Genomic DNA, 24,991 nt, shown 5'->3' with positions numbered 1-24,991 from the left:
ACTGATGTCTGGCATAGAAATATTAACTTACGAATGTTTGAATGAAGAAAGTAAAATAACTCAGGTCAGGTTTAGGAAAAGTAACACGGTTGGACATCATCACGTTCCATACCTCAGGTAAAGAGACTTAGTTCAGGTAACATGAACACGTACCTTAAAATAACTCAAAGTTCACTTGGTTTCAGACGGGACATGAACACTCATCTCCTGGGAAAAGTTCTATGTTTGTTTGACCCATCCACCCCCAAACCTGTGTCCTTATGAAGACTTTCACCCTTCTTTCTTCTTTACTCATATCAGTGTGTTCATCAGCTGAGTTTCATGGGTAATAAACGTATTTGTGGTGCATTACTTTCTGTTGGTGACGATGCATGAATAAACATGTTACATGTTGCATGTGTTGAGACTTAAAGTGAGATGTTGTGTATTTTACAAGAAGCTATCTCAGATGTCCGGTCCTCAGTGAGAGGCCTGATAGATTTACTTACTAAAGCACAACATAGACGAGCTGGCTGTTTTTGTTGAAGTGTTCCTTCAGTGACAGCTCAGGATTCTCTGATTGGACGAATTGATGATTCTGAAGTCCTGTTTGATGTTGATGCTTTTCTACAGGTCAGATCTCTCATTTCAGACCAGAGATATTTTTCTGTATCAGACAAAACACGAGTCAGAATCAACGTCTGAAATCTGTTACACTCCCTGATGCTGCACGTACGAGCGTCTCTCCATGCGTCCTGAATTCTGTTTCCAAACCTCTCGTCTCTTTCCGTCATCCTGTTTCAGAGACAGAGCCACAGCCCAGCAGCAGCTCAGCACGACTGCAGTAAAAACAGCAGAGACTAAATCTGCATTAATATCTGTAGAGTGTGTGTGTGTGTGTGTGTGCTTTGATTCAGCCTGTTACAGTGCCAGATGGGAGCGATCTGACCGTCAGGACGTTAACAACAAACGACAGGCTGATACTGACGAACCTGTCTGAATCACCTGGATTCCTTTCCCCAGTCTGCCCAGCGCCCTCGTGTCCTGTTTATCTCGCCGGCCCCCAGGAGCCCAGGAGCCATGTTGCTTTGATTTTACATGCATCATCTGCAGCCCGACACGTTTACACGAAGGCGGCAGCGGTAAACAGCGCATTCAGCCAGTGTTTGCCAAAAAACACAAAGTGTCCACACAGCTGAAAATCTGATCTGTCTTTCAGATCTGATCTGAGAGGCCGTTTATCTGCGCTGGAATTCACAAAGCAGCCAACAGACGCTTGTTTGAGTCGTATCATCGCTCGCTGACACTCGTTTTTGTGACGGATGATATGAAACAATCTGATCTGAGCTTCGAGTATGAAGACAGACTGAAGAGGAAACTGCTGAGAGGACAAACTCAAACAGTCTTTATCACACTTACTGTGTCAACTCCTACATAATGCATGTGGCTCTGTGGTTCTGTCAGAGGAGACCTGTTAAACTTTTCCTTATTTCCTGTCATGAATGTGACGTTAAAATGTGAAATGTTTTTATTACACATAGTCGAAGTTTTAAATAATGAGGTGAACGTATGTGACACTGAACTCTGTGAGAAAAACCTTCAGACCATTCTGAATATAAGACGAGCTGACGTCAGCTGGTGACAGATTTCTTTCTATGGTCATCTGTTTACCTTACATACACTGCTACATGTAGCTACATGCTAACGTCAGGGAAACTTTTGGTTGCTGATGTTAATATATCCTTGATTTGGCATCACATTCCTGCTGGAACATGTCCTGTTGTGAAGATTTGGTTTAGAAGCTTTCATTGGTGACTTTTTTTTTTTTTTTCAAGGTACAAAGTGAAACTATACTCCCTGCTACATGTAGCTACATGCTAACGACAACGAAACATGCAAACTCAGGTGCTATTGTTGATTTTTGATCATATTGCTGCTGGAACATGGCGAGTTGTGTGTAGAAACTTTTGCTGCTGATTTCTCACAGTAAAAAGTGCCACAATACTTTGTTAGAGTCGTTCCCTGCTGCAGTGACGGAGCAGAGATGCCAAGCTACGGACAACCTGGAAACGCTAACCAATCAAAGAAGACTGGGCTTTTTCAGGAGGGCGGGGCTTCAAGAGACAGATGGTGAATACAGGTCGAGGAAAATAAAAACCAAAAATAAAATGATCAACCTGAATTGAGAAGAATATGCTGCTGTTCACCAAACTGTCCTCATTCCCAGGATGTCAGGTACCAGCCTGTTTATTCTGAACTCATCAAATATCACCACTGGCGCCAGACACAGACGCCAAATGACACCTTTTGTGGTGGTGTGATACGCCACCAAACAGCATCAGTTTGAAATGCTGCTGGAGCTGAAGAGAGAAGGTGGATGGGTCCAACAAACCCTGGACTTTCACTCAGGAGCCTGCTGCTCTCCTTAGACAGGAGAGGTTTTTTCTAAACCTAACCACGTGCATTAGTTCCAGATGTTATGGCGACTTTAAGGAGCAGAGCTGAACATTTCCTGTGGAAACAGAAGTTTATTTTGAAAAGACACAATGCATATAACAGGTGTAAATTAACACAGCGTCTCTGAACATCAACAGCTGACACAGGACGATACGTCGCACGTCACATGTAGACGATAAAGTCCTCTGATCAAATGGTGATATTTGATGAGTTGGGATGAGAATGTGTTGAAACAAGTGAATCTGAGGACGGCTTTTACTTTCACTGTGACTGACGAGCGTCACTAACAGTCCTGCAGAGTCTACCTTTAATTAAAAACATGAAACACTTGTTAGCTCCAGTTTTATCATTATTCATTTTTGCTTTAAACTCTCTATGAATGAAATATTGATGAAATGATGATGATGTGTAATTGTGGCTCTGAACTGTGAGTCGACTTTAGAAACTGCAGCTAACACAGACTCTAAAACTCAGTTTAACACGTTCACTTTTTAATATGTTGCATAAAAAACAAACCCTGGACCAAAACAAGTTTTTCTTTCATCTGAATATTTACACCATTTAAAATGGCTGCATGGACACTTTTTCCTCCCTTTATGATCGGGGCAGAGCACGAACATTGAAACACTGAGACCTAGTTCACACTAATTACAGTCCAACAGATTTAAACAGAATTTACAGCAGTGAAACTACAAACACTCAAACACATCGACTTCACCACGAACATCGACCGTGTCACCGCCATGTGCAGCTTTCATCTTTTTATTCTGATGAGGATCCAGCCTCCGCCTTTCTCACAGACAGCAACAAGAAACAACAGCAACAAGAAGCAGATTAAAGAGTCAGTGAAATGTTTATCCTGCGTGAAATGTGCTCAGTGTCACTTTAATACCTTCAGGTGTGAAACAGTGGGCCGACACCAGCTGCTGGTCAGATAAATGAACACACACATGCAGCAGAGTGTCGGCATGATGAACGCCTCTGACATGACGCATCATCACAGCTTGTTATCAGCGTTTCATCATAAATGAACACTGTTGTCTGAATGTCACGCCGGCCACTGTCATGGCAACCGTGTGTTCCACCTGCCCGACACATCACACGCTGCATGGTGAACATGCCACTGTCAGTGTTTGGTGGAGCTGGACGAGATTAGGTGCAGCAGCACAGGGCTGACTCGTCTTCTGAAAAAGTCTCGCCATATTGTGACTCTGAATCAGCCCACAGTCAAGTCAGTAATACTATTTCACACCCCTAACAAGTTAATGAGCGCTCTCGGCGGTGCGTCTCAGACAAAGGCGTGAACTCCTGCTGAACTTAAAGCATGGAGGTAAGGGAGCGGAGCCGAATTACCCCCGCCTCGTCTAGCACAGCACCACTACACTACTTTGAAAAGTCAAACAAATGAAGCGTTGTTTCACGCGGCGCTTTCATCTGTGGAGAAAAGAGTCAGATCTCTGAGAGAGCGCCCGCTGAGCTGCTGTTCATTAGTTTCAAAGAATCAGGCTGAGACATGTACGCGTACACAGAGCTGCCGTCAAACATGGTGAAGTGTACTCGTACTGTTTCATAACCACCAGCCCTAAAACATCACCTCCTCACAGCTCCCATAGTCGCTCTCCACCATACTCAGCCCGTCGTAGCTCCGCTGGTTCTGCCCCACCGGTCTCGTCTGAGGCTGGGCGGGGTTTGGTGGCGGCGGTGGTGGCGGCGGGCTGGCTTGCTCTGCGTACGATGGCATGGCGACACTCAGACGCATGCTTAGTCTCTTGTATCCTGCAGAGACGTTGTCCAGGCTGCGGGTGTGCTGCGTGGGGTAGTAGCTGATGGCGGTGTACTCGTTGGGGCACTGGGAGCTGGGCAGAGGAAGTCCGTCAGGACCCAGGAAGTCGTCTAGGTTCTGGTTGCTGTAGCAGGGCGGGAGGGGAGCGCGGCGGTCACAGCGATCCAGCGGGAACGGGAAGCCGCCGAATCGAGAGTTCCTCCGTGAGTCCATGGTGGAGGTGGAGTAGGCGTCCTCTACGATGTCAAACTGGGGGAACTCCTGGACGGCAGGGCGGCCGTAGTAATCAGGGTCTGCGGGATAGACTGAGGACAGAGGACATGTGGTCAGAGTCAACTCTACATCCACTGTTCATCAAACGCTGCGACAGAACAGATCATTGGATATAATATGAGTTAATTAACCAATTAGTGTATTGATAAAAGTCAGTTATTAATCAAACATGTAAATATGTGTCAGCTCCAGATTCTCAAATGTTTCTCTCTGATTTCTGTGACTGTAAACTGACAGTTTCAGTTTCAGACAAAACAAAGACGTTGAAATCATTACTGGGAACCTGTGACGGACATTTCTCACTTTCATGGAGAGTTCACAGACCGACTAATTGTTTCGTCTCAACAATACGAAGTCATTACTTTACACATCAGGATCGGTCACATCAGTGCAGAGACGCCAATGTGCAGACATGTACAACTGCAGAAACATTCACTGTCTAGTCTAATCAGATGTTCAGTACTGGTTAATGTTACATTTCAGACTGTAATTGGTCATCATTAGCTGCAGACTATTATTCACCTCATAAATTATGGCACGCTGCTTTACCCCTCATAACAAAGCCACCTTTAACAATAAAAAGTATTAATATCTGTGATTCTGGCGCTGTGTCACACGGTACTGGATTGAATCCTTTTTTTGTGGTATCTCCCACCCTTTGGCGCCAGTAGCTCGCTCCCACCCTACCCAGGTGGTGCACAGTGCAGAGCAGCCAAAGCTAACGTTAGCTAGCCAGTGTAGACCAGAGGGCGGGCAGTGAGCTTTCAGCAGGTAAACGCAGTGGGTCGTCTGTGTCTGTCTCTCTGTCTGTCAGCAAAGAACAGGCAAAATATTTACATCATGACACATTAATATGTCACCAACACATGGTGCTAAAGCTCACTGAGTCAAAGTCACACTGACCTTTGAACTCTGACCACCAAAATCTAATCAGTTTATTTTAAGCCCAAGTGGACGTTTGTCCCAAAGGATCAAACCCCTGATCCTGAACCCCAGCTCTACACTTGCAGTCACACCTTGACCTTTGACCACCAAATTCTAATCAGTCCATCCTCCAGTCCAAATCAATATTTGTGCCAAATTTGCAGAAATGATCTGAAGGTGTTCTAAAGATATCACATTCACGAGAATGGGACACGTGTATAATGTGTATGGACACCTGGGAACACGACGCCTCTGGACGAAGCCATCGTCAGCACGGAGGCATCAAAATGCAGAAAACTCAACCTGTTCAAAAACTTCAATGATTGACGAAAGTTTCAGAGTCAGTGACTAAACGTGACACAACGTGAGGTTGTATTCATTGTCTTTGGACGAAGAAAACAGACTCAGTGTGCAGAGACCTGAACTGTAGTCCCCGCTCAGCACCTCTTGTACGTCACCTAACGTTTCTGAAAAGTTAACTAGCTGGTCACCAGTTAATGAGAGTCGGCTTATTAAAAGCAAAATGAACTGTGACTGTCGTCTCTGAGCGGCAGCAGCTCAGTCCATAGAGACCTGGGTTGGGAACCAGAGGGTCACCAGCTCAAGTCCCCGTACGAACCAAGTATGGAGCATGGACTGGCAGCTGGAGAGGTGCCAGTTTGCCTCCTGGGCACTGACAAGGCCCCCTGAGCAAGGCACCAAACCCCCAACTGCTCAGGGGGCCTGTCCAAGGCATAGATTTTGATGCTCTGATTGGCTGCAGGTCTGTCTCTTTCTGTCCAGGGCGTTTAGTCTACAACACGTCTTTATTAAAACAGGAAATGAACTGAGAGGTTTGTGACTAACTGAAGTCTGTGATTGTGGTGATGTGAGACTAAACAACACATTTTGTATACGTGTGTAAAAAGTGACAGTGCTGTTTGTCGTGTTTGTTCGTCCACACCATCAGAGAGACGTTTTAAAGCTCTCAGACTGAGCACAGCTCTGATCAGCACTTCCTGTCCCTGACAGACTGATAACCAGCGGGACAGTCGGTGCTGTGCGGGCGTGCAGGATGGATTTGAGCTTTAAGAAAAGCTTTGAGTATTTGCATGTGAAATCCTTCAGCGTGGATGTGAAGTGGTGTGGGTTTCATTAGTCGTCCTAAGGTCACCACATCTCCTTTAATATCTGCGACTGATCTGACTTCTAATGACCACAGACGTGGAATAATCCTCTCGTCTGGATCAACAGAATTACAATCAACTAACATTAAGACAATCCAAGGGCGGCCTTGATGATAAGCTCTTCTTCATCCCTCTGTGTGCTCCCAACATTTTATCTCTTCAATATTTCCCTCAGACTAATCTCAGACTAAAGTCCCAGACCTTCAAACAGTCATCACGTCCCCGCCTGTGTGCTGATAACAAGTCAGAGCAGCAGACTGTTTAAATCTGCTGCTGCAGGTTGGACAGCATTGTTTAGCGCCGCAGAGCTGTAAACACGCTGTCGTCACTCAACCCTGCTGAAACACACCTGCCTGTATGTCTCTGCATTAAATCAGCTCTTCTTAAACTGGACCTTGTGTACGTACATCACACACAGAAACCTCGCACACTGAGTCAGCTGTGTTGTATTGTTCTATTCGTAGCAAATATTTTCACAGTGAGACGAAATGAAAAGACACATTTGTCCCCTGCTTCTCTGCACTGGAGTCCCCTCCCTGTCTGTCTATGTGTCGTCCACATCCTCCTCTTCCTCATCATCATCCACCTGAACATTACTGACCTTTTGACAGTAGCTGTCCGAGTTATGAAATGATACCGTGTGACCTGTTCCTCTCTGTGGATGCAGACGTGTCCTGCCGCCACCTTTTCTTCACTGATTCTTGGTCAAACAGCTCTCTAGATGAACACTAGAATTACCACCTCGCATTCATGAGAATCTGACGTAGATTCGGATATATATATATGTACGTATGCACAGCTCGTAAACATAATGGCTGTCACCGGCGCAGAGGCATAAAAACACAAAAAACTGAACCTGTTCTGAAAACTTAAAAGAGTCGGTGTGACACACTGTGAGGTTGTAATGATCTTCTTACGTGCGACACCTTCAGATGAAAAGATGGACTCGCTGTGCAAAGACCTGAACAGCTCCTGATGAGAAACTATAATTTTTTCATATTTTTATATTTATTGTCTATATTTGTGTTGTTTACATGGGCTACACTGGGACCTGAGAATCGGAATCTCTTTCCACTGCATGTAAATATGATGTGAATGACAATAAAAGGTCCTTGAATCCTTGAATCCTTGAATGATGTCATACGCATGAAACAATGAATGAAGTCCTTAGAAATGACATTATTTAAGGTAAATTTGTTTCTGTATGTGTGCAGTTTGAAATAATGTAGAAATGCACCTGGTTGATCTCATGTGATGTCTGAGGTGTCCACCATGGGACACAATGTCAACATTATGATGTTCGGACTTTAACAGGAAGCAGCTGTTATTAAGTGAGCGTCTGTGAACAGTAACTGATCGGTGTGTCCTGCTGAGCTGCAGCTCGACTCTCACCGTCTGACTGACAGGAAACACCTCGCAGCGCCGAGCACTCAGCACCAAAGATGGGAGGAAAAATCTGAAAACTAAAATGAGGATTACCACTTCAAATTCTCACCCTTCATCCCCCAAAATCTCACATTAACAAGGCAGACGCATTAAACAGTTTGTTCAGACAAAACCACGTTCCAAAAGAAAACCTCCTGCTGTTACTGGAAACACTGAGAATACTGAGCAGACGCCCGACTGCTGCTTGACTGTGACACTGAGAGGAAAGAGTTAGAGGGAGAGATACTCAGAGGGAGGGAGAGGAGACGAGGCTGATGGAGGAGAAGAGGAGGAAAATCAAGAGAGGAGATGAAATGAAGGGGTGAGGAAGATTTGTCAGAGAGAGAATCAGAGAGGCGGGTCAGCAGAGAGACGAGAGGTGAACAGAGATGAGAAGACAAAGATGGAGACAGATCTTTACACAATGACGAAGATGTTTTGAGGCTGAAGAGATGAGGAACTGCGGTTACTTTAAATCTCCCTCTGCAGACGTAACATCCAAGCGACTCAGCGTTTCCACATTTTGCACAGTTCAATAAACAGTTCAGAACCAGAGCTGCAGAGAGGAACAGAGGCCTCGCTCGGATCAGTGACGCAGCCTGAAACATGGCCGACAGACGACAGAAGCAGCTCCGCTTCTTGATGCATATTAATAATGTTCATATTAGAGGTGGGAATCATGGTTCAATGTTATCACAATACAGTGATAGGCTGAGAACTGCGATAAATTATATTGCTATTTATGACCATACGTCCACTTGGACTCAAGAATGAACTGATTAGAATTGGTGGTCAAAGGTCAAGGACGCTGTGACCTTGCATCCATCTCATTCTCGTGAACCCAATATCTCAAGAACAGCTTGTGGGATTTTTTTAAGGGACACACAAACGTCCACTTGGACCCAAGAATGAACTGATAGGAATCCGGGGGATGAAGGTCAAAGGTCAAGGTCACCATGATCTTGCATTCATCTCGTTCTTGTGAACATGATATCCTAAGAACACCTTCAGTGAATTTCTGTAAAATTGGCACAAACGTCCACTTGGACTCAACAATGAACTGATTAGATTCATGGTCAAAGTCAAAGGTCACTGTGACCTTGCATCTATCTTATTCTTGTTAACGTGCTACCTCAAGAACGCCTTGGAGGATTTTCTTCCAATGTGGCCCCAGTGTTCACTTTCAGTCACAGATGAACTGATTAAAATTTGGCGTTCAGAGATTTACTGTGGTTAGAGGTTACTGTGACCTTGCGTCTGTCTCTTCCTTGTGAACACAATATCATAAGAATACCTCAAGGGAATTTCTTCAAATTTGACACAAACGTCCACTTGGACTTGAGGAAGAACTAATTAGAACTTGGTGGTCAAAGGTCAAAGTGACCTCAAAAATCATGTTTTTGGCCATAATTCAAGAATCCATATAGTAATTCTGACCAAACTTCACACAAACGTCTTGTAGGATTTAACGATGAAGTGCTCGTCATCAGCTGTGTGTAGTTTTGTCTCCACACACACAACACTGGATCAGGATGAAGACGAGCTCTGTCTGCAGCTCTCTGGATTTTATCCCTCATGTAGGAGGAGACAGCTTCACAAGGAAAGATCACAGTGACCTGAGTTGTAATGAAATGGTCTTAAAAATACTTGTACCTATCCTTTAAACCTCTGTAACTTTGTGGTCTCTAACAGCCGACATCAGAGGAGGCGTTCAGCTCCAACTCAAACTTTGTTACTTCCACACTTTGCACAGTTCAATAAATACTAAAGAACAAGAGCTGTTGTTTGTCTCCAGCTGCAGAGAACAGAGGAGTCTCAGATCAACGCCGCCGCTGCAGCACTGATAACAAACGGCAGAACGACTTTGTTCCAAAACCAAACTGAGCTCATCTTTGAGGGAACTTTTTACCTGGAGCTCCTTTTCTCTAACTCAGGCCCAGGTAATTTATGTGTGAATAAAACAGTTCACTGTGCACATACATTGTTTGTGTTTGTATTGTACCTGTGAGGTGATGAATGTTTGCAGCCTCCTCCTGTATTTAATCAGACAGAGACAAGTGCACGTCCCCGCCTGTATTAGGGGGGTTCAGCTCGGTCGCTGCTGAACTGTAAAGATTTAACAAACATTTAAATTCAGCAGCTCTTTAACAGCGCACGCCTCCCGTCCTTTTCTCTGAATCTGGGATTTTAGCAGCCTTTTCAAGGACATTAAAACACTGACTGTTGATTAGAATTATTTAAACGTGAAGTCTGCTGTACGTTTCTAAAAACTTAAAGAGTGTTTGACCTGGAGCAGAGCTAACAGCTGATCTGAGAGCTGCCATCCGTTACTGTCTGCATGGTTTATCTTCACATCAGTGCAGCTGCGCCCTTCAGCTTTTAGTCTTCATCAAACATTTGTTTAGAAATTAAAGACATGAATGAAAGATGGTGTCAACATGAATCCTCCTCAACAAACTACAACTTGTCTTTGTTTTTGTTGACGGGCAGTGGCGGCTGGTTTTGAGCCATGACTCCTTCTATTCTGGCTCCCAATAACACAACAAGACAAACACATTTTAACACTCCTATGGAGCCTACAGCCCTGTGGGGGAGAGGCAGCTGCACCTCCAGCTGATAGCATGATGTCATCGTGACTAGTGTTGTTTTTGGCGGCCTGTTTTAATTTTAGTTTTAGTCTAGTCTTTGTGTCAAACCGTCATTTTAGTTTTTATTAGTTTTAGTCACGATAATACTCTTTTTTGTCTAGTCAAGTTTCAGTCAACTAGAAGTCTGAGCATTTTAGTCTTATTTTAGTCAGAATAATCCATGACTATTTTCGTCTTGTTTCAGTCGACAAAAACTGATGACATTTTAGTCTAGTTTTAGTCAATGAAAATTGTATTTTAGTCTCTTTTTAGTAATGCAATTCTATTATACCCAGTCAATATAGTATAAGTACCTAGTATAGTATAACCAAACCAAAATTTTCTTTTCTAAATTAGCTCCTAATTAGAGCTAAATATATATTTATTTATACAACAGTTAGTTCCAACCGAGTAATTTGATTGGACGAGAGGCCGTCCGTGAGTGCTGATATAGAGTATAACATCACTGGGACTTGTAACAGTAAAATCACTCTGCTCACAGGTGTTATAAGTAAGGGATAATGTATAATGAGCCGGTGAATATGCCGGAAAATAACTACGCTGGGCTACATAGCAACGGTCATTACACAGTATTATCAGACCTCTGAATGCCGCGACTGACCAATCAGAATACAGCATTTAATACAGCTGTGTAATAAATATTAATACAGCCATTAATTAACCAGCTGTCACACTCGCTACATTGACACAAACTGACACTATAGCGTTACACCATGAAGATGGATATTTTCCCCAAAATTACATTTGAATTAAATTCTGAGTGTTCGTCAGGAGAGGACGAGGAAAAGGAAAGCCAGGACTCTTGTGTGCAGACCTCCAGGTGTGTTTGTGTAACATCAGCTGACCTCGACAAACTGGAGAGGAGCAAAAATGAAGCGATAACGGTCAGGAATTATCAATGATCATCTGATGAGGTACTGATGAGGATGAGGGAGAGAGGAAGCTGAGTCCGGCTGTGCCAACATCCAGGTTTGCCAACGTTTCATCAGCCGAACTGGACGAAGTTACACAGCTGCAGATCAATGTAAATACAAAGTAGCTTGTGAGTTCCTGGTGTGTGTGCTGCGTTGCCTGGCAACAGACTGGGGGATCGCGGAGCTACATAACATACTTTTATTTCATTAGGCTACCTTTTGTTAACATTTCCTTACTCAGCATTGCTGTTTAAGCTGTTGTTGAACTGTTGTATAAATGCAATATCACATGAGAGCGAGTGAAGTTGTACTGTATATCGTCACAGCTGTAATCCGTCTGTGCAGTGCGACGCACAGCCTAGGAAACAGAAATACTGCAAAATAATAATAACGCAACTAAACATTATAACGTTATTTCGTCTCGTCTCATTTTGGTCAATGACAATGAAGAGACATTTTAGCAGAGGTTTTATTTTGTAAACCACATTTAATCTCGACAAACAATATTGCATTATATATTTAATTATAGTTATCGTCACATGACCACCATTTACGTTGCGTCTCGTTTCGTTTTCGTCACGTGATAAAGGTTCGTTGACGACGATATTTAGTCATACTTTTCGTTGACGAAAGCAACACTAATCGTGACATCGGCCCTAACAGGGTCTAATGTAATGTATGTAACAGGCTGTAATGTAATATCTGTGGCAACTGTGCACCATCAGTATAAATATTTTAAATCCTCTTCTCAGGGATGAATCTGGTGACGTAGTTTTAAATGTAAAAACGTAAAAAGGACCCATTTACATGTTTGGAGAGATTATGTTTTAAATAGCAATAATAAGAAACCATTCACGCTCCCCTTCTCTCTTCTCTGTCACCTCCTCCTCTGCTGCTCCGTCTTCTCGTTTCCTTCATTTCTCCCTCCCTCTGTGTCTCTCTGGTCTATTTGTTTTATTCTCCTTCTCCTATCACTCCGTTTCTTTCCCTCTTTTGTTATTCTGTCGTCCTCCCTCTGTCTCATTTTCCTTTTGTGTGCAGTGTTTTTTTCCCCATGCATCAGATCAATATGCAGCGCTGCTGTGTTCTCCAGACAGATGAAGAGAGGCAGATCACACGTTCGTCATGCCATCGCTCCCCAGGCAACGCCAGCCTGGCAGGTCATTCATCTGCGTGACCTTATCGCAGAGAATAAAGGACACATTCCTGTAGCTGTGATCCGGCTCGTTGTTAAAGGGGACGGCAGCTGGATCCTCCACACGGAGCTCTCACACCGTCCTGTGACCCTCATACTAAATCTGCTTATGACCTCTGACCAAACCTGACATGTATGTGAGTCCACCATGTCCAGAACTGGTCAAACAGTAAAGGTTTTAATCTCAGTATAAATAACCTTGTATAGGGCCTTCGTCTTCTATCATCATCATCATCATTAGATTGGTGATGAAGCATTCAGTCACAGAGTCCCATCAAACTGTCAGCCATCATGAAGAGATTTATGGAGGTGGCTATATTAAATGATGCTGGAGCTCAGACTGAAGAAAAGACGTAACCTAAAGTCAGTGCTCAAGTGTTTCACACCTGTAGTTGTTCTAATGTCCAGCAGGGGGCGACTCAGTCAGACTGTATACAAGTTAATAAGACAATAAGATTTATCATCATTAAACACACTTCACTCAGAGTCAACAGAAACACAGTCAGACTCACAGAAACCATCTTGGTTCATCTTCCCACTGTTCCAACAATCACCAGCTCTGGTTTGGTTTAAATTAACCCTTAATGCACCAGTTAGATGTGACGACATGCTGCCTCTATACACACTAACATGACTGTGGATCTAAATGCAGTCTGGTGGGTTTGGTGACGGTGATTTCTGGATCTGACTCTTTAACACAAAGCTCTATCTCTGTAGGGATCCTTTCATCATGATGTCACACACTCAGAATAAGAGCCTGATCCTTAGTGGACCGAAATCATGTTTGTAGTCGACCAATGAAGATGAGTTTACATATCACCTTGGGTTCGTCCTTCACCTTCTCAAAATGATCCCACACTTTGGATTTCCTGCCCGACATGTTATTAACTAGCCTGTGGAATAACCGCAGGTACCAGCCCTGGAGATTAACCTGACTCCTGAGCGTGGACACTTCCTGTGTCTGTCCTTTCAAAGTAAAGTCACACATGCTCCAGTCATATAGGTTTGGATTTATTTTGACAAGGTGCAGCTCCTGATAGAGTTTCAGGTTCGTTTGGTTTTTTTTTTCTGCGACTAAGCAACCAATGAAATCTTGCTGACTAATGACCTTTGTGGTCGACTAACATTAGGTCAACATTTTTAGGAAGCCGTCCTAACGGACACTGACGGTGCTCAGACACCTGCAGGGCTGCTGCCTGTTTCTGCTGCTGGCTGCAGCTCTCTCCTTTAATGAATCCTGATGTTCCCATTCATCACTTAGACACACAAACAGCTGAACGTAGTGTCCAGGTTGGAAAAGACCAAAGTTTCCCTTTAAATACAAAATGAGAGAATCTAAAAAGTCAATTAAAGGCACACTGATCAATTTAATTGTGATTTATTACCTTGGTCCGATCAAATTAATCTTTCTGTTTTTCATACTTGGATCAATTTCAGTTTGCAGATACAAATGTGTTCGTACGAGGGACTCCTGCATGAAGTGAAGAGAAGGAAGAGATAAAAAGACGAGCAGAGAGAGGAAACAAAGGGACATATTCAGAGAGACTTCAGAGGCCGGTCAATAAGTGAGAGTATTCCAGAATACAGAATGAGATCAGAATATGGAGTCGTGTAAGAGAACAGAGGAGAGACTATGATGATGATGATGATGATGAAGAATAAAATCATGCTGAGAGATGAAACACAGAACTCACTCTGTTATTTCTCTGTTTTGTCGTCTGATCAGACTCTGTCAGTGTTTCATCAGTGTCCTGTGTTGACACACGACTCTACAGGCAGTCCAACGTTTCTCCCATGATGCACCGCTCTTTGCACGACAATTAACGTCCTGTTTACAGTGACGTGGAATGACTGAATCATTCGGCCTGTTGTGACCTTTGAAATCACCGGGTGGATTTAAATCGTCACACAGAACGCTTAGATCGTTGACGTCACACTTCATTAATGTGACATTTGAAACCAGAGCTGCTGCTGATTGGTCATTTTCAACGTTTTCACAGCTAACGGTGCTAACAGAGCTAACAGTGAGAACATAGCTAACAATGCTAACAGGGTTCTGCAGATCAAAATTAAGCAGCTGCCTCACTGGGTGTTCTGGGAGGAAACCAACAGTATTTGCTGCTGTCCTGTTTATACAGACTACCTCACTTCCTCCACTGCCAGCTTAAAGGTGAAACAACTCTGTTCCCCCAGTTCCATGATCGTACCTTTTACACAGCACGGAGAGGCGGAATAATGGCATGAAATTCCCGCCTTTAAGAGGCGATGTAAAAAGGGACAGTAATGACAAACAGACATGAACACACACCTTCATAGTCCATGTCCCAGTGGTTCTTCCTGATGGAGTCATTGTCGGAGCTGGACGGCGGCCTGGCGGGGAGGTTCGGTGCAACGCTGCACACCACCGGCCCCTGTGTCTTTGGAGAGGAAACCCCGCCTCCTGACGATATGATCTGGCTGCGCGGGCGGAGCGACCTGAAGGGCGTGTGGTCGAGGTCGTTGGTGGGACCGACCAGCGAGCTCATCTCGATGGGGTTTCCTTCCTGGCTGTCGGCTTTGAGGCTCTTGGCGAGACTGGACTGGAAATATCTGAGCGTGAGGAGAAAAATATTAATGTCAGATTCACTTCTGTTTACTGCATTTGTTTAGTTGTGTTGGAAGATAAAGTTTTACAGAGTCAGTGTGTCCATCCTCTGCCCTCCAGCTGCTAACGATCGATCAATCCAACTTTAACTACATGTTTGGGATGTTCCATAAATTGGGCGGCGGATCAATTTTCAGCCTGCCGTGTTGAAAGTTAAACATCTTCCCCAGAGGAAGAGTTCCTCCTGACGTCTCTGTTCAACTTCACAGCTGAATAATTTAACAAATTCTCTTTCTGATGAATCAAACTCTCCTTCAGTTTCTTCTCCTGCCAGTCGACTCCATCCCTCCTGGATTTACACTGTATGCACAAAGACTTTATAACGATACAGAAGCTGCTGCAGGAGAAGAGTTTAACTCTTTGTGGCGCCTGAACCTGGACTGATGGAAAATATTCTTGAACCTTATTTTTGAAACACAAAGATTTGCTCTCACCCGTTGGAGTCCTGCACGCAGACGGGCTTCTTCTTCTTTTTCTGAACATAACGTTTCCTGATGCAGACGAACATGCCGACCAAGAGGAGAACGCCGAGCACGGCGACGCTGATCTCCATGATCTCCATGTAGCCGATCATTGGAGACACCTGACAGATAAACAGGACATGGTTCATCTGGAGGGTAAAGGTCATTTATTCCAACACTTTCCTGACAAACTAAGAATCTGAGTGCATCATGTGTAGGTGTGACTGACCTGAGGCAGCGGGTCGCAGTGAATCGAGCCGTCAGTCACTTTACAGTCAAAGCCTCCGGGACACGGATTGGGCGAACACACCTCGATCTGATTGTGACACCTGCAGGAGAAAGGAGGTTTGGGGATGACAGGAATGATCATTAATTATCTTTAAATGCTGACATTCATTAAAACAAGGACACAGCCTCTTTACGTGGGCTCTACCCGCTGAGCTATTGGCCGTCCCACGTTACACTTTTATTTTGAAAATCTGTGTCAAACAGCAGCAGGCAGACGGCGAGCAGACGACAGTAAGACGATGAGGACAACGATATTTACTCGAGAATAAATCAGCAGAGTGGAAATATTTTTTGATTTTGGAGAAAATACTGATCAGCAGACAGAACACATGCTGTACGTACACAATGCTGTTATGAAATAACATTTTTTTTTGGACAATTTTCTTAAAACATTTTTTCTGACATTTAATGAACATTTCTTGGACATTTCGATAACTTTTTTCAGACATTTTTTAAAAAATTTTTGGACATTTCATTTACATTTTATTGGACTTTTTTAAAATATTTGTTTGGACAATTTAATCATTTTTTTCTGACATTTTATCAACATTTTTTTGTGAACATTTAATAAACATTTTATTGGACATTTTGTTAACATTTTTTGCGACATTTTTTTGTCATCGTACAGTCTGCTGACATCACACTGGATGTTTATCAGATCCATGTGGCAGAGTGTAGCTGCACTAAAAGACTGATCAGATCTCACAGTGTGTGGGAGGATTAAATCATCATAAAGGTGGTGATAATGGCCTTTTAATGGGCAGCTAATATTTGAAACAGGGGCACCAACAGTCGTCCATCACAACTCAAAGACAAATACAGAATTTAACAACTCAGTTCATCTAAAAACTTTCCTCTCGTTCCCCAAACAGACTCCTCGTCCAGGAGCAGAATAATGGATCGAGTGTTTTGCTCTGTAACTGCTGAATATCCTTTCAGTGTTTCACAGCAAGGGAACACGGCACCAGGGAACTGAGCGGAAATCTCAACACCAGGCAGTGTTATGTAAAAGTAAATGACAGTGTTGCAGCAGCTCTTAGCAATCAGAGCTCTGCCAGCTGCTCCTCTGGGTCGTGTCTCATGTCTGTGCCAGAAAGATGGAGGGCCACGGTGAAGCGCCCGCCATCATCCGGAAGATTTATCCCCTACTCTCTGGCCGAGGTAGAAGCCTCTGAGCTGCTGCTCTGCACTGGAGCACTCACACAGTCCACAGCCGGCATGTTGGTGCTTTAAGTTTGGCCACAGTCTGAACACTGCCGAGCGTCTGTCCTTCTGAACTTTGAATCAGGTTGAGGCATGAGGAATGGGTCGTCATCCACACACACACACACACACCACTACAATCTGAAGTTGGCTCTGAACCGAGTTTGTTCCTCCCCCCAAGACCCGCCCCTGCTCTACTTCTGATTGGCTAGTAGCCTAACTTTGGTCTGGTTGGGAGCGAAAGCCATACTGTAGCTTGAGAGCAAGAGGTCTCCGTTTAAAGCGCTTCTACCAGAGCCCGTCTACTGTCTGCAACGCACGCGTGCATCCCGCATCAACTGCTTGTTTTTACCCTCGCCAATCGCCGCACGCCGGAAATCCGGCACGGTGCCAGATTCCCATCACCCCTGTTGAATCCAGAATCATGTCTGATTTCAGCTGTGAGAAAAAAATCCACCACCTTCTTATTTCTACACGTTAACATGGAGGTCTGTGGGGACGGACTCAGTCTGGGAGCCAGCCTCTAGTGGACATCAGATGAACTGCAGGATTGGATTCATGTTTCAGCCTCAGAGGACTCTGATGGAGAGGGTTAGGGGAGCAGGTACCCACCAAAGCTACGTGGTAAGACTCAGAAAAAGCATCACACAGATTTTGATGCTTTTTAAACTCAGTCGTAATCACCACGGCCACAAGAGGTCACTGCCTACGAATAATACAGGATGAAGGGTCAGACTGAACCGACGTCAGCTGACAATTTAATGTGCTGAGAACATTCAGCTCAAGGCTGAGACACACACATAGGACGAACAAGGACTTAAGTATCAACAAATGAATATATAATAAATACAGGTATAAGGAAATATGTACAAAATAAATGTATGAATAAACACAGGTATAAGGAAGGCAGAAGGTATCTACAGGCATAAATAATTAAATGTATTAACAAATAAAGGCATGAATAAATAACAATGGAAAAAGATACACAAATGTATAAATAGTTAATGTAATAAATAAATAAAATAATTACTAAATGTTTAAATAAATAAAATGATAAATAAATAAAAATGGAAAAAGATAAATAAATGTATAAAATTCTAAATAAATGCTGAAAAAAAAATAACACGAGAAAAAGAGAAATTTCTTAAATGTATTATTTATGTGTTTGTATGTTAATGAGGTGTGAATCTAACCTCTGCATTTATTTATTTCAGCATCTAATTATTCTTTTATTTATTTTTGTATTTGCATATTTATTTATCTATTCCTGTAGTTATTTAGTTGTTTATTTTGGTCCTCTACACGGCGACACACTGATATTATATTTATGAAATCATGATCTGAGAGTAGATATGGTCCCAGATTTTGGATCTGATTATATCTGTTATCTTGACCTGATTCTGACGGCTATCTCTTGAACTCACCGACTATTGTTACTGTTCTATTATTTGCCTCTAACCACTGATCAGGTTCAGGTTACTTTATTTATAGCCGCAGGTAGATTTGTTTTGCAGCAAGATGGTGACAAAACAATGTAACATGAAACATAGTAAAGAGATTATTATTGATCAGACATCTCATTGTGTAAATATTCTGTGGATAATCACTGGTCACAACATCCATATCGAGGTATCTGGTAAAAATATTGACATGTGACTTTCTCCGTGTTGTTCAGGCGTGATTCGCAGCAGGTGGTTGTTTGTGTGATATTAAATCAGAATGAACAGAACATGATAAACACATGTTGGTGCCGTCCGCTGCACGACTGATGACAGTGAGACGCAGACGTGAAGATAATCATCAGACTGCGTCAGAAACCCGCCTCAGCATGATAAAACATCTATCTGTGTGTGTTTTACAGCCAACTCCCACTTCCTGCAATTAGGATCCACCGGCGGTCATTTTTCATTCACTCAGTTAATCAGAGCCCGGCCCTGAACATGGAGCGCCGTTAATACCGTGAGGAGCCACGCCGTCCCACAGGCCGCCGTAATGAAGCAGGAATATGCAAATGCTGCTGAAATTCTGTTTGAACGTGACTGTTCGCTTTGTGAAGCGCTGAAACTGTGAGAGGAATATAAGCGGCTGCTCGTAGAGGTGTGTGTGTGTGTGTGTGTGTGTGTGTGTGTGTGTGTGTGTTATATGTCCTATCACATAAACATGCAAATTCAAGGCCACACGTGGTTCTGCGGTTCTGCGGTGTGCAGGCGTGCAGGCGTGTACTTTAGGGTAAGTGATGCTGCATTTAATGAGGCTGCGCTGCAGTTTGTACATTGTTGGCCTTGTTGGAGTCATGACGACACCTTTGTGTATCCAATTAGCATTTTGTGTCTGCGTGAGCTGTTTGAACGCAGTAGACACAGGCGGAGTTACAGCTGCTCCTAATTATCTCTACCACTGATTAATCTGACTTTTTTTACTATTATTTGATCAATTATAATAATTAAAAATAATAATAATCTAATTTACAGTTACTGGTTTAAACAAATGGTGTAACTTTGGTGTGTTTTTTTTTTAAAGAAACCCTCCAAACAGGCATTTACGTTTTTTTAAAAAATTGTTAAAAAACATTTGTTCCTTTTTTTTTTTTTTTTAAATTGCTTTTTAAAATTTAGAGTTTCTGTCTGTGATCATTTTTTCAGCTTTAACACGTTTGTTATTTTCATGATGAAACAGATTTATGAGTCAGGAGTGACCTTATGATTTAATCTCATGTTAAAGCTTCTGAAACAGAGTTTTAATGAACATCAGACAAGTGAGTTATTAAAACGTGTGTGTGTGTGTGTGTGTGGCTGTGTGTGTGTGTGTGTGTGTGTGTTTACCGTGCGTCAGCGTCGTCCAGAGAGCAGTTGCACATGTAGCCCTGAGCCTTTGGCACACACACCCTGCCGTGGGCGCACGGCTGAGAGGCGCACGGGTTGTCAGCCAGCTCGCAGCGGGCGCCGTGGAAGAGTCCTGCACACCTGCAGCGCGGCTCTGCAGAATAAATCAAACACACCCAGACGTTTGAGACAAGAGCGACTGATGATCAGGTTTCCCCTACAGGCAGTAATAATCAAAGCAAAGGTCAACGCGCTCCGACCGTCCAATGCCAGAGACCGTTTGATATTTAAAGAGAAAAATCTGACTTTAAAAGCTTTTTCTTCTTCTTCTGGATCAAAAACAGTCAACATGACATGAAGAGGTTTCACTCATCCAACACATCAACAGCCAACATCACCTCATGTCACTTTTGTCTTAACCGTTAGGACGTCTGCGTCCTCGGCCGACATTACTGTTGGTCAGAGGCTGTAGCAGAATGAGCTTTGGCACCAACCATTCAAACACTGTCAGGAAGCAGGTCAAGTAACACCTTGACCTCTCACCTCACTTTCACTTCCACATGCAGTCTGGACGAGCTGGGGATCGAACCATTGACCGAGTGGTGGATGACCCGCTCTACCTCTGAGCCACAGATGATTTGTTATCAGCCAGCTGCTGCTGAGTCCAACTGACAAGCTCAGATCACATCACCTACCGTCGGGAGCATTTATTGGTCTGCTGTAGTGCAGTGCATTCTGGTAGTTGAAGGTTTTTTACCTCTTGAGCGAAAGTGAATGCCACAGTCCTTTATCTCTGTTTCTTCCGGTCATGTGACACGATTACAAAAGTACTTGAGACGAATCACGACTAAATGCTTCTTCAACATGTGGTTATGTTCAGGCACAAAAACCTCTCAGTTATGAAAGAGATCATGTTTTGGTTTCATTTACCCAACTGTAGTGGCACAGTCCCTGCTGGATAATCAGAGGTGGGTGTGTTGATAAAAAAGTTGGGCAGTGTGCAGGAGTTGCGTTCCCTAAATAAAGCACCAACATTTGGAGGCTAAAAAACAGCCATGACTCACTGAAACACAACCGCTGTTGTTGTTTGTTGGTGTTGAACAGTGTCTGCAGCTCCGTGTCTCACCATCCACCATCCCCTCCACCTCCTGATGACAGTCAGCTCAGGTACTACGTCACTTTACAAACACTGAGATGAAACATATGAGATGTAGAAATGTAACACGTGCTTTGCAGAAACGTACGATGTCGACATTTTCTTCTTGTGACTGAACTGAAATAAATAATTTTAGACCTGAAGAGTCTTAAACTGTTATAAGAGGAAAGAGATGAGTTCAACTCTGCCGTCTCTGCTCTGTTAGAGTCAGTCACTCTCAGAGTCTCAGGCCACGAGCAGACTTTGAGTCTCAGTGAAACAACTTTATATTCTGCAGTTAGAGCACAGAAACATCCACAGCCGCCCTGCCTGATTACATTTCCTCGACCTGAGAGGATCTTTGGGGAAATAATATTTATTTGTTGTTCCACATCTCACCCTGAATTTGTGCCTGAAGCATAACTGAAATGTGATTTGACGTGATGATGAATAAGGTCCAGAGAAAAGTAATACCAGGCTGTAACCTCGTGTCCCGAGTCCACAGAGGGAGAATCAGGAATGATGCAGCTCAGTGACCCGACAGGTTCAGGAACAGGAGCAGGCGGCCGCTCGGTGATAACAGCTTCAGGGTTCTTTTGTTTACACGGTTCCTCCAAAGCACAGAGATGTGTATCTGTCTCAGACCCACAGACACAGAGGAACACAGCAGCTCCTCGCTCTCTCCCTCGCTCTCTCTCTCTCTCTCTCTCTCTCCCTCGCTCTCTCTCTCTCTCTCTCTCTCTCTCGCTCTCTCAGAATCATTTCATTGTAAAGCTGCTGTTAAACTGCAGGTGTCCTTATCAGCTGCTGCTCTCAGTAAAGCCTCCAGACTTCCTCTTTGTGAAACAGAAAAAGACGTCTCAGCTTCTCTGACACCAATTTTTTATCTTTTGTGTTTTGACAAGAGCTGATGCATTCGGCCAATTAATGACAACCTAAAACGGCAATAAGCAAGCAGACACATGAAGAGCCGCCACTCTGATAAGGATTTCAGGCCAAACTAATCTGTCATGGCTGAGCTGTGGCTCGTCCCTGGCTGAGAGGGTGAACGGCACATTCAACTACTTTACAGAATATTTAATGCCACAAAACTTTCTACTTCTTTCTTTGTGTAATAATAAAAAGCTGACGTCACTGATCTGCAGCTGTGGACCTGAGAAATTTCCTCCATCTCCTTTTTTAAGAATAAGACAGCTGTTATTGTGCGTTTATCTGAGAGTAAAAAGGACCAGACAATACTTCCTGTCTGCAGACTAACGGACAGAGGAGCAGCTCTGTGTGTCTGAGTGCTGATGGACAAACTGTGAGCGAGGGGGCGGAGCTGCACTGGTGTGCGTTATGTGACGCAACTTGACTCTATATCGATATAAACGGTGTCTAAATTTATATCTTGCTTGAAGACATATTGATATATCGCACACAGTCATTTTATCGCCCAGCCCTGGACGACATTGGCATTGGCCCTGGAGACATGAGGAGGGAGCAGAGGCGATGACATGCGACCAAACCCTGAAATCTAACTTGGGACACTGTGATGACACAAAGTTGGAACGGCTTTGTTTTTCCACGAGTGATTCCTCTAGTTGTGTTTTTGTTCGACCTTTTATTGTTGGTTTGAAGTGGGCGGGACTTAGTTGTGAGAAAGGTGACATCAATTAAAATCCGTGCACCAATCAGAATTTAAAATGTCTGGATGACACACTGTTTGCTGATGAAGCAGCTTCACTTTTTAAGCTCAACTTGTCATAAATCACACCTGAGGTTTTTCTAACTTTCAACATCCTGTCACTTATCTGATCATAATAATTTAACATTACGTAGGAACACAAAGTTCTCAGAGACGTGAAGCTTCAGTGCTCTCACCTCCGCTGGCGTCTTCCTCACAGACGCCGTTGTTCTCACAGGGGTTGGTGTCGCAGGCGCCCGCCCTGCTGCAGCACTGGTACACCCCAAACACCCTCCTGCTCCCCGGCCCCGCCCACTCCGCCGCGTCACCCACTCTGATTGGCTCCCTGTTGAGCTCCAGCCCCTCGAGGCAGCCGATGAAATTGTGTGGATGCTGGCGGACGTCTGGAGCAGAGTCCTGAGTCAGAGAAGCGAAGAGCAAAGCACCATGGGAGCGCAGCATCCTGCACGGCACGCTGAGGGGGACGGAGGCCGGGTGCTGCTGGTCCAGGGTCAGTCTGAGGCCGCTGGAGTTGACCTCCAGCAGGACGCTGTGCCACCTGCCGTCTGACACCAGGTCAGATGTGACAGGTAAGGAAGAAGGGGCGGAGCTTCCACAGCGGTACCTGAACTGCAGCTCTCCATCCGCCACCTGAGGACAAAACACAAGAGGCAGGAAGTTAAGATAAGAAACCAAACTTTATTTCACCACAAGAAACAACACGTCCCCGTTCAAGCTGTGACCTAACGTGGAGACAGATAAGATGGACGGAGCTCCTGTCGGCTCTGAGGAGGCTCAACATTAATCCTCACTGTTAACAGAGTCTCTACCACACTGAGCTCACAGGATGTCAGCAGGTCTGAGGGACCTGACGACAACTACTGTTCACGTAATGTTCTGTTCCTCAGATGTTAAAATATGACCTTCATTATTTTATCCCGTTAGACATTTGTGTCAAGTTTTGTCAGAATTGATGTATGAGTTCTTGAGTTATGGCCAAAAAACATGTTTCATGAGGTCACACTGACCTTTGACCAAGAATCTACCAACAACAACCGACTTTCACCCAGAAGATTAAACCACGTGTGTGTGTCGGCTAAACGTAACCACGTGTGTTTGTCGGCCAAAAGTAACCACGTGTGTGTGTCGGCTAAACGTAACCACGTGTGTGTGTCGGCCAAAAGTAACCACGTGTGTGTGTCGGCTAAACGTAACCACGTGTGTGCTTTTATTTTGAAAGAGACTGTATGCAAACTGTACATTTCCTGTGAAAACAGAAGTGTATTTTGAAAACAGACAATGCATGTAACAGGCTGAAGTTGACACGGCGTCCCAGAACGTCAACAACCAACACACCCAGGGTACCTTGGACGCCATATGTGGACGTGGAAAGTCCATGACCAAACGTGGACATGTGACGAGGTCACAGTGAGGATGATGATGACCAACATTAAAACACACGAGTGTCCCTATTTAGAGCCAGTGTTTGGTTTGTCCGTTCTAGGCTACTGTAGAAAAATGGAGCTTTAAGTGAAATAAGTACATGTTTAAACCCTCTGCTCCTGGACGTGCAGCCTGCTGATGAGTACAGATGATTTAATTTAAACTAAGGAGCCTTTAAGTCATTAAAACAGTTGATATAACTGATAAAGTCAGAGCAGCTCTCGGCGCTCAGCAGCTACAGTAACTCTAATGTTCCACTGCAGGCGTTGAAGAAACAAACTCCTCTGTGTCTCTGTGTCTTTAGTGTTACAGATAAATCCTGTTTCTCCTGTCGGCTCTCCGTGTTGCCCCCGAACAACAGCACGCAGTGAACACACATTTATTCAGTGTTTCATCAACATCAGCGGCGCCTCTTAACGTTTCTGCTCGCTCAGCGTTCCCACAAACTAACAAGCCAGCAGCTTTTTTATCAGTTCATGTTTTCTTTATGTAACCACAGCTCTGTGTTTCTGATCCCATTAAATATACAGATGGAGTGTGGATTTTGCAAATGGCGAAGCATCAA

General features: G+C 44.0%; 1 protein-coding gene across 1 annotated transcript in view; it reads right to left on the bottom strand.

The window, feature by feature from the left end:
• Positions 1-1,897: 1,897 nt before the first annotated feature.
• fat2 (FAT atypical cadherin 2) overlaps positions 1,898-24,991 on the bottom strand; it is a 125,372-nt gene continuing 102,278 nt past the window's right edge. The window contains exons 24-29 of the mRNA XM_033619522.2: positions 23,181-23,634; positions 20,183-20,336; positions 16,099-16,198; positions 15,843-15,991; positions 15,073-15,353; positions 1,898-4,524 (exon numbers count right to left, since the gene is read on the bottom strand). Of these exons, the coding sequence (XP_033475413.2) occupies positions 4,019-4,524; positions 15,073-15,353; positions 15,843-15,991; positions 16,099-16,198; positions 20,183-20,336; positions 23,181-23,634 (1,644 nt within the window). The 3' untranslated portion in view covers positions 1,898-4,018. The remainder of the gene's footprint in view (positions 4,525-15,072; positions 15,354-15,842; positions 15,992-16,098; positions 16,199-20,182; positions 20,337-23,180; positions 23,635-24,991) is intronic.

This window comes from Epinephelus lanceolatus, chromosome 7 (genome assembly GCF_041903045.1).
Source record: "Epinephelus lanceolatus isolate andai-2023 chromosome 7, ASM4190304v1, whole genome shotgun sequence".
NCBI classification, from domain to species: Eukaryota; Metazoa; Chordata; class Actinopteri; order Perciformes; family Serranidae; genus Epinephelus; species Epinephelus lanceolatus.
The sequence above is the reverse complement of the archived record's forward strand: the minus strand, read 5'-3'. Positions and strand labels throughout refer to the sequence as shown.